The sequence below is a fragment of the Palaemon carinicauda genome, chromosome 9 (genome assembly GCF_036898095.1).
Source record: "Palaemon carinicauda isolate YSFRI2023 chromosome 9, ASM3689809v2, whole genome shotgun sequence".
NCBI lineage: Eukaryota > Metazoa > Arthropoda > Malacostraca > Decapoda > Palaemonidae > Palaemon > Palaemon carinicauda.
In genome coordinates, this window is record NC_090733.1 from 64,518,664 (window position 1) to 64,529,563 (window position 10,900).

The 10,900-nt window shown below is 34.8% G+C and overlaps 1 protein-coding gene across 2 annotated transcripts in view; it reads right to left on the bottom strand.

Annotated features, from left to right (window-relative positions):
* Window positions 1-10,900, bottom strand: part of LOC137646981 (scoloptoxin SSD14-like) — a 379,610-nt gene that overhangs the window by 210,373 nt on the left and 158,337 nt on the right. For both annotated transcript variants that reach the window (XM_068380053.1, XM_068380054.1), the window contains one exon: window positions 8,302-8,497. In XM_068380053.1, the coding sequence (XP_068236154.1) occupies window positions 8,302-8,497 (196 nt within the window). The remainder of the gene's footprint in view (window positions 1-8,301; window positions 8,498-10,900) is intronic.

Sequence of the window (10,900 nt, forward strand, 5' to 3'; positions counted from 1 at the left end):
TCTCTTCTAGAATAACCAATGCAAAGTTTCCAGAGGAAACAGGTGGAGCTCACACCTAAGCAATGATTTTAAAATCCTGGATAATAGACAAGAAAGAACTCACTTTCTTATCTGTAAGGCAACAGCAAAGGGCTGTGCAAGACAACACAAAAGTGTTAGAACACACAGTGCTGTACCAAAACTTATACTATAGTTTTCCTCTTACAGTATATGTTATACTGAAGAATACTGGTACAGTATAGGAGGTTATGTGCCAGCAAGTCACACCATAACTAGCTTTAAAGTATACTACTTAACAGCTATAAGGCGGCAGAACGCTGGTTCAAATGCATGTGCCGGCCGGCAACAGCCAATGTCGGCTACACAAGGTAGCACCCGGCTGCCGGCCACTGCTCCTAGCAACTGGCAGACAAGGGCTGACATTAGCCGGCCGGCAAAGGTACACAACCGATGCCAGCCAGCAGCAAAAGAACCAGAGGACTACGACTGCCCGGCTGCCGGCCTCATAGGCCGGCAGCCGGATCGGGTACAGCACTAGAAGAAGACAGAATGGATGCCGGGATAAGAGCGTAAACTACCTCCAAGCCCGGCAATCCGAAAGAGTGCATATAAGGAAGGGGAGAATCTAATTCAGGCTTCCTGACCAATGCCGTCTGGCTCTACAGGCAGGCATGGATGAGGGACCAAGGGAGGTCCGGGCAGCACTCAAGGCAGAAGACCCTTGCCGGCCGGCAGACTCTGCCGGCCGGCAAGGGACTGAGTCAATTCCACATCCTAACCTATCCTAGGTCCAGATGTAGAATGACGTACAGTACTGTAATGGCTAGGCCATTACGGAGATAGAGAAGGAAGGGACAAAAGAGGGTCCTACCAACCTTGCTTTAGTGAAGGATCACCCGCAGCCAAGGAAACTCATCTTAGCCTAAGGGAGATCCAAGGAGGGAGGCCAGCAATACTTGCCAGCTCCCAAGGAACCAAAGCAAGGAAGGTGTTGCTACTCTCAGGGAAAGAAACTTATCCTCCCACCGAGAACAGCAACAAGGACTAGTCTGCTAGATCACAAAAGAAGGAATCATCTCGTACAGAAACCTTCGGTAGTGACCTAAGGAGGCTAAGCCTCCTATGTTTGTGTCAGGCCAGCGAGGGAGACTCTACCCCAAGCCAGACGAACACAGACTCAGACTAAAAACTCTGTTGTTCTGTCCCACTCTGAAACCAGACTTACTGGAACAGGAAGGTACAGTAACACCCCAGTATAGTTTTATCGAAAGTTAATTCAGATAAACCACTTAGGGATAAGCCCAAGGCTTAAACAGAGGGAAAGGGATTGCATACCTTCTCCGAAGAAAAGAAAGCAACCGGGGAGTATGAGAAAGTATACTAAGGCTCCATAAGCAACTTAGCCTAGGCACCAAGAGAATCGATTACCTAAATCACCGAAACTCACTCGTATACTGTCTTGGAAATATTCAACATAATCTTGAATGTATAAAAAACAGCCTAAAGCTTCAATAAAATTTTAATACACTCGGAAAACCAAAATCATGCAGAAAGTAATAGGACCAAACGACTAGGCTACATGGCTTAGCGTAGGCCAGAATTGGCGAATACTTCGCCAAAATAATACTAAAGCACGAAAGGAAATCCTATGTAACGCTAAATAGCTAAAATTTATTAAAGCAAAACAACCGGGAATGTCGCTCTGGCTAACTAAAACTCATACCTAGCGAGCGACAGCGTCCATGACGCCTCCGGTAGGCTACGGCTCTTGTAACAAAGATTAATCCTATTAATCACTTAAAAATTTACCAAGAGCCTACATTTATACATAAAAGAAATGGTACTCAACTTATCAGAGGCCGATGAAGTTGGAGAAGCCATGAAAAGCTGAATAAATCCAAGATTTGCGAGAAACACAGGAAAAAACACCGAGTTGTTAAGCTACGCAAAAAGGAATACAGATGGCGCCAGGATTGGCGCCAGGCACGCTTACGAAACTGGAGAATAGGGAGCCTTGGGAGCGGCTCCCCCTTTTTCTTTCCCGTTTTCGTTTCTTGCCAATTGACCCCTCGATACGTAATCTCTGTTTGGGGTGCAGATTGCCATGTGGCGTGTCAAGAATACGTCCTCTGATATGTCGCGATATCCCTTTCATTAGGGATATTCGCTCCAGGAGTTAGAATTCTTGGTACCTTGAGGTAAATTCTCTGGGAATATCGCCGTAGTTGTAATATACCCTAGGAAGCTACCCTATAGGAACTTCCATCAGGACGACATGGCTTGAGCCCAAAATTATATATATATATATGTGTGTATATATATATATATATATATATATATATATATATATATATATATATATATGTGTGTGTGTGTATATATATATATATATATATATATATATATATATATATATATATATATATACTGTAGATATATATATATATATATATATATATACATACATAAATATATATATATATATATATATATATATATATATATATATATATATATATATATATATATATATACAGTTTACTGTAGATATATATATATATATATATATATATATATATATATATATATATATATATATATATAGGCCTATATATGTACATACATATATATATATATATATATATATATATATATATATATATATATATATATATATATACTGTATATATACATATATATAAATATATATATACATATATATATATATATATATACATATATATATATATATATATATATATATATATATATATATATACATATATACACACATATATATATACATTTATATATATATATATATATATATATATATATATATATATATATATATATATATATATATATAGATAGTAGATGGTGTCAATTAATTACGGAATTGCTGGTTTAGTAAGTCATTGTTTATATTAACTTGTTGCTGTCTATGGAAATGGAAATTTAAGTGGTAAAGTTACGGAATTGCTGGTTTATTAAGTAACTATTTATAATTACCTGTTTCCCTTTATGGAAATGTAAGGAAAACCTCCTACAACGCTTGCAGCAATATTATCATCTTCGTATATATTTTTCTGTACATATTATTTGTTTAGTCCGGCGCAGAATCAGCAATCCTTCATTTCTATACACATTTCATTATTATATATCAAGCGTGGGCTTTCATATTTATTGTAATGTTGACTGTAAAAACCACAAATGCTCCGCATTTATTCACCTATTCACGGTTGGTCAGTCACCTTGCTACCTTGCCGTCCGCACAGGTCAATGTACTTTGCCCGTGTCAGAAATAAAGCATCACTCGTGACTCGTATATGGGCTGTCATCTCGAACCCTCAAGTCTTGACAAAGAAACGTTAATACCAATAAACCAAAGGGAGGTGGAAGTTGGTTCAGTAATTCACTCTGACGAGTGGCCTGCTTATGGCCAACTTCAGCATTTAGGATTTGAACATCAAAATGTTAACCCTCAGCACCATTACGTTGACCCTGTTATTAGTGCTCATACGCAAAGAATTGAAAGATCTTGGTTTGAAAGAAAATTCGACTTTATGAAGAAAAGGAGCAGAGTTCCAAATCATCACTTCCAAGGGCATCTTAATAAATACTGCTGGCGATATTCAAAGGGAGCTGATAGCGACTTATTTTAGAATTTTAGCATATTTTAGAATTAAATAAATCTTAAATTTATGAATGAACTGTATTTCTTATACCTCTATAAATACTATCTCTGAGGTAGGACACATTCAAGCCAGGTAGGCCACATACTAAACCAGAATAAGAAAGGTATAAACCGGCACCCTTGAATCTTAGGACCGAGGCATTTCTACCGAAATGTGTTCTCTTATTCAAAACAGGACGCCATTTCACCCCACCGAATGCAGAATAGAAAATCCTGCCGTCAAGAATGTATGTCCACCCAAGCCATAGAGGCAGCTGACCTGCAGCTACCAAGAGAGAAATGCTAATTATGCCAGTCAGGTGAAGGTGCTGACCAGCAGGCAATCATGAACTCGGAAACTTTTTATTCATATGTGTACATTTAATTAACCTGTGTGAATATTCTAAGCGTGAACTAATAAGAACAAATTAATGTGAAAGTCACCGAGCATATTCCTACTCAAATATATTATTGCTGATCTTATCTGAGAAAGAAAACTCAATTGAATAATAGGCCTATACAAATCAGCCTCTAATACCGTCATGTCTACGGTTATATAGAGATTAGTCCTTCGACACTAGAGTTATCATTGAACTCAAAGTTAGAGGACCAGGGGAAACATATTAGACCATTCACGGTGATCACAAGCCGGTGTATGTTGTCTCCCCTTTGATTGATGGAGGGGGGGGGGGTTAAAATTTTACTCCCGTTCTATTGGCCACTATTGCTAGTTCTCAAAGAAGTGGATGCCGTAAGCAATATCTACCACATATCTGTCTATCCGTGTATCTGTGCATATATACATATAAATACTGTTATATATATATATATATATATATATATATATATATATATATATATATATATATATATATATATATATATATATATATATATATATATATTCATATATGGATGTCTGCGTGTCAATCTGTTAGTCTAATTGAATGATAATATTTCTGGTCGATAATGAAAATATTTCTCTCCTTTTTCTTTTTATCAAAATGTAACATATGTTAGTGTGTATGTATGATTGTGTGTCCTCTTTTTATCCCAAAATATAATTATGATGAAGCAAATAAAGGTGAAGCTAATAAGATACATTTGCTTGTATATGTACATAATTTATAAGCTTAGATTTGTAACAAAAATACGCAATTTGTTGTCTTCATTCTCCCTCTTGGGCGTCTTCCAGCATTCAGATACCTGCATTACACAGTCATATATTACTGTATAACCAAAGATGACTGCTTGATCACTATTTATGATTATATAAATGCTATATCATTAGCATCAAATATTAAGAAGATTTCGTTTGAGTACTTACGTAAATATAACTTCAATGAAATGCTTTTTCGTGCATATACTGGCTCAAACGGACTTAAGATCAAATAAGAAAAAAATATAACAAAGAAAATATAAATCCTTTGACATGTTTTCTTTAGAAACCTTGCTCCAATACAAATTTTTCTTAAAATTTGTCAAGGGATGTTGTGTTACAGGTTAGGTTAGGTTGATATAAATGACCTGGTGTAAGTTTATGTTAATAATACGCAGGTCCTAAGGTTTGTGAAATATAAATCAATATAATCACAAAAAGTAAATCAGTATATGCATGGAAGCAAAGCGGTATGCATGTATATGATAGGCGTACTCATATAGAGCACAAGTTTCTGAGGTCAACAATTATTCAAGGATATGAAAATAAAATTATAATGAACACAGAATTCAGTCAACACAAGTAATACTTGAATTAGAAACAAATAAAAAATCGTAATGCTGTTGAAAACAGAAACAGCGAAAATATTGTGATCAATAGAGGTAGCATATCAGTAGGCACATGGAATGTTAAGACCTTACCACAATATGGAAAATTTGAAGCAGTAGAAAAGGAAATGCAATGAATGAACCTAGATATTCCAAGTTTAAGTGAGATGAGATGGAAAGGAACTGGCTAAACTGATAGGGAAGAAATCGCTTTCTTTTATTCTAGAGGTGATAAACGAGAAAGAGGAGTTGGCATAATGGCCAATAAAATATTACCAAAATGTACAGTATACAGGGGTACTAGGAAATATCAGAAAGGGCGATGTTGGTGATGATAAAAGGACATCCATTCAATGTAAACATAATACAAGTATAATTATGCTCGAACACAAGATTCTACAGAAGAAGAAGCAGACGAATTGTATGACCAACTAGAAGAGGCTCAAAAATAGTTTAAATCTCAAGAAATTGTAATGGCAATGGGAGACTTTGGTGCAATTGTAGGAAAAGGACGTTTTGAAGACAATTGAACCATACGGACTTGGAGAAAGGAACTTCAGAGGAGAAAGATTAATACCATGGTATGGCACAGATGGTCTGTTGTTAACTAACACAAGAAAAGAAGACGACGTCAGAATTGGATGACCGAAGACACACTTGATAAGATGAAAGAAAGAAGGAATAAGGAAATAAATCATCTAAGATATGAGAAACTAGACTTACAAATTGGACAGGAATGTAACACAGCAAAGGTAAACTGGATTAATAAACATTGAGAAGGAGTAGAGGAAATGAAAAGAAATCATAGATATGAGAGCATGCACAAGAAAATAAAAGAAGTGATTGGAAGCAAAGGAATAAACGGGGGTTATTGGTGTGGGTGGAATATGTGGAGGATCTTTTTGAGGATGATACAGGTGATACACCTAGGTTACATATGCCAATGAATGGTCCAGAACTACTAGAAGAGGAAATAGAAGGTGGAATGAAAAAGTTGAAGAAAGGCAAAAGCCTTGGCTGTGATGCGGTATCAATAGAATGCTACTGGCAAGTGGGAATTTTGGACTAAGAAATATTGTAGAATTGGCAACCAAAAATATATATAACACAGGATACATGCATAAAGTTATGTACAGATCCATCTCCATTGCTATTCCCAAGAAACCCAATGCCGTAGAGGCGTAGAGTGTAGTTTACACAAAACCATCAGATTAATGAGCATGATAAAAAAAAAAAATACTATTAACAGTATTATTAGATATAATAAAAAGTAAAATAAAAGTTGTAGAAGAATAGTATGGATTTACAGAAGGGAAAGGTACCAGAAATGCAATATTCAACATGAGTATATTAACAGAAGACAATAGAGATACAGAAAGATGTTTTTATGTATTTTATAGACTATGAAAAGACATTTGATAAAGTTAGATACTTTCAGCTTATAGAAATATTAAAGAGCTTAGATATTGACGGCAAGGACATTCGGATAATTACCAGCCTTTATTGTAGTCAGGAAGCTACTGTTAACATCGAGAAAACTTTGACACCACGGCCACGGATGGAAATAAAACGAGGAGCAAGACAAGGATGTGTAATGTCACCAGATCTCTTCTCTATATATAGAGGAATTACAATAGGTATATCAGGAATGGAAGGAATAAGAGTTGGAGGAGAAAATATAAATAATATTAGATTTGCAGATGAGCCGTGATAATAGCTGACTCAGAAGAGAAACTACAAACACTTTTTGACACAGTAAAAAAGCGAGAGCGAGAACATGGAACTAAAGATCAGCATAAAGAAAACGAAAGTGGTAGTTCGTATAAAAAATCTGAAACCTCCAAATTGCAACATCATAATGGAAGGAGCAACAATAAAACAAACAAATGTCTCTGTATATATAAGTAGTATGATAACACATGGGGCAAGATGTTTTAAAGAAATAGAAAAAAATAATACTAATAGCAAAAATGCCTTCAACAATCTGAAAACCCTATTGACAAACAACAGAATAGGGATTCAGATAAGATTTAGAGCATTGAAAACCTATGCATGGTCCACACTTACATTAAACAATAACTAGAAAAAGTAAAATAAATGCAGCTGAATTTGCTTCTACAGAAGATTTTGAAGATCCCATGGACTGAGAAAGTAACAAATGAGGAGGTATTGAGAAGAGTGAATCAGGAGAGATCACTTCTAAAGTGATAAGGAGACAGATGGAATTTCTGGTACATGTGAAAAGAAGAGAAAAGATCAAAATTTTTTGGCTTACGGAAAACAGAGGGTGAAGAGCAAGAGGATGGCATAGGAAAAAGATTTTGGACAACTTACTGGAGGATGCAAATGAGAAAGTAACATCTGGACAATATATACAGCGCTATAGATAAGACCAAGTGGAGGCAATTAACAGCCCACGTCGAGGACATGACACCTAGATAGATAAATGGACACCCCTCCCCACCCTCCCCATCATTAGCTCTCAAAAAGGATAAGACTGTGATCACAGGTCGTCGGTGTGGCTTAAACACCAAACCTACAGATTGTGAGTATCTTCACATTTCCACTGGAGAAATTAGACTATCAACAAACATCTTACTGGTGTTGACTTGCTGTAAATAATTTCCTTTATTGGTTGCAGAACGATCAAACTAAAGAACTGGATAAAATGTATCTAAACCTAAAAAAAGAGCAATTAACCAATAAATTATGGCTTATACTCTATTCAGAAATGAGTGCCTTTACAAGTACTGTGCAGCACGGTGCAGTACTTTAATCAATAATCAACTCAGGTATTCTTATCTGAACATACGGCGTGATCAATTCTACTTTGAAAGGTAGTACTGACATAGGCCTACCTCATACTGGGTTCCTTCATGATGTCATCGGCGCTGAATTTCAGTGCTCGCGCCATATGCCAATTTACTGGGTGTCCCTCCTCACATAATCTTAGGGTTGGTTCTATGAGGTCGCTCCATGGAATTTTGCCTCCGAATTTCTCATAAAACTCATAGTAGCCTCGTACCTCACCAGGAACTCCAACAGCTAGCCCACCTTATTAAGAAAGGAACAGATACCAGTCAGTGTTTCATAACATATACATGGTATAATCTCTCTCTCTCTCTCTCTCTCTCTCTCTCTCTCTCTCTCTCTCTCTCTCTCTCTCTCTCTCTCTCTCTCTCTCTCTCTCATAATAAATAGAAATGAGGCTGAACTCTTATCCAAGACGATTTCCTTTCGTGTTTAATCTTGTGAATTACTTTAACTGACCTTTTTGGCAACTGTAAAACCTGTAATCTTTCTTTTGATCACACTAGATATGTGTCTAATCTTACCTCTTCATAATAAACACTCATAGTTTTTTCTAACATGACTCTAGTTTTTAGAATGATCAAGGTCAAGAATTATTCTGGTATAACGTAGACAATATATATGCACAAATATCCATGTACACAGATATATATATATATATATATATATATATATATATATATATATATATATATATATATATATATATATATATATATATATATATATATATATATATATATATATATATATATACGTATATATGTATATATATATATATATATATATATATATATATATATATATATATATATATATATATATATATATATATATATATATATATATATATATATATATATATATATATATATATATATATATACTGTATATATATTCCCACACATTGATATACATATGATTGGACATGGGCCTGAACGAACTTACAAACATTCTGAAAAAAAAAATTATATATATATCCCAACTACTGTATGGTATAGTAGCCCAGATTTCATTTACAGAGAGAGAAAACCTTTGTAACAACAGATCACGATTTTATAAGTGTTCAAGTCCCAGACCATCTACGTTTCTAACACCGGAAAAATCCATTTAATTTTCATAGATTCCTACAAATATAAGCGCATGTAGTTTGTACATTCCATAACTCCTATTAGTATGTTTCCTAAGGGTCGCTTTTGATACAATTGATTCAAGATTATTTTTCAAGATATCAAAATATAACGTAACATTTCTATTTTTGTACTTGACCAATTGATAACCTGATTGTGTTCTCACGCTTGAAAAAAATCCTGGTTATCCATTGCATAACTCATAAATTTTCATTTGTTGCTTGATTCTCCTTTCCCGTAAATTACAATCCATTTCGTGCAGAGGTCGAAACAAGTCTTACTTGAGATTTGAAAAATGCATCTTCTAGAACTACCAAGAGCTTTCTAAAGCCCCGTTTTCATTGTATTATTGTTCCTAAATGCTTCTTTCACTTCAAAACTTGTTTCAGTATATAGCGAATGGGTTTGAAATTATTACAAGAAGGAAGTAATGTATAAGCATTTTTTTTTCGACGCAATATGTTTTTCTTGTTTGCTGCACTCGTTGTATTGTCCTTCTGTTGCTAACTACCTATATTTCCTTCTCAAGAAATCTGGGGCTACAAATCCATAATATTCTTGAAACATGAATGGGAAATCCAATTAATTAACTTTCCTGTATACACCTAATTTGTATCCATCATTGCCTTTCAATCCAAGGAGGAAAAGCAACCATTACTCCAAGTTTTCTTTGTGATTTTCATCGAGAGCACCATTTGATCTACCAGATAATGCATTACCATTGTAATTCTTGGCCAAAAAGTAAATGCTATCAACAATGTACCTATACCATTTTTACCTTGCTAGGAAAATCTAGCGCAATATACTACTTTTAAAAACTTCTTTATTCAGATTGCATAGACAACCGAAGGGATTTTTTCATGTTCATACCCAACATTTTTTACTGAAATTTCTATTGGATTTAAACTCTCATACATGTCTTTACAGATATTTCAGTTAGATCTGTTGTCATGTCCATGAAAAATTTATGTTCAGAGCTGTCTATTGTCTAAAGTATTTCAGACATAACTAGAAATCATGAATAGGTATTTTAGTGAAAAATTACGCTACATTTATTTTGAACTAACAAGTCTACGTTTATCATCAATCTGTACGTTATTTAGTGTAATTTTAAAACCTGCATTTTTGTATTAACTTTATAATGTTACAAACCTATGAGTTGAGAATATCAACGAGATGTTTTGTCAAACTTGTTTTGATGCAGTTGGCGAAGACAAAAATTATTCTTTACTGATTTTATTTTCCCATTATCAGTTCTCTAAACATTTTCTAAAAATTATTTTACATTTTCTCTATGGAATATACATCTAATTATTTGTATGTATTTCATTGCAGAGAAGATTGTGAAATTTTGCTAATTAGTCCCTTTTGATTTAAAATCACTAATACATCCAATTTCCTCAAGTGTAATTCATTGTCATCTTTTAATTCATTTAAGGGGAGGGGCGGGGGGCACGAGATCGATACTGACATCTGAGAGTGAGGGATCGGTGGAGGATGCAGGGGATGGGGGGGG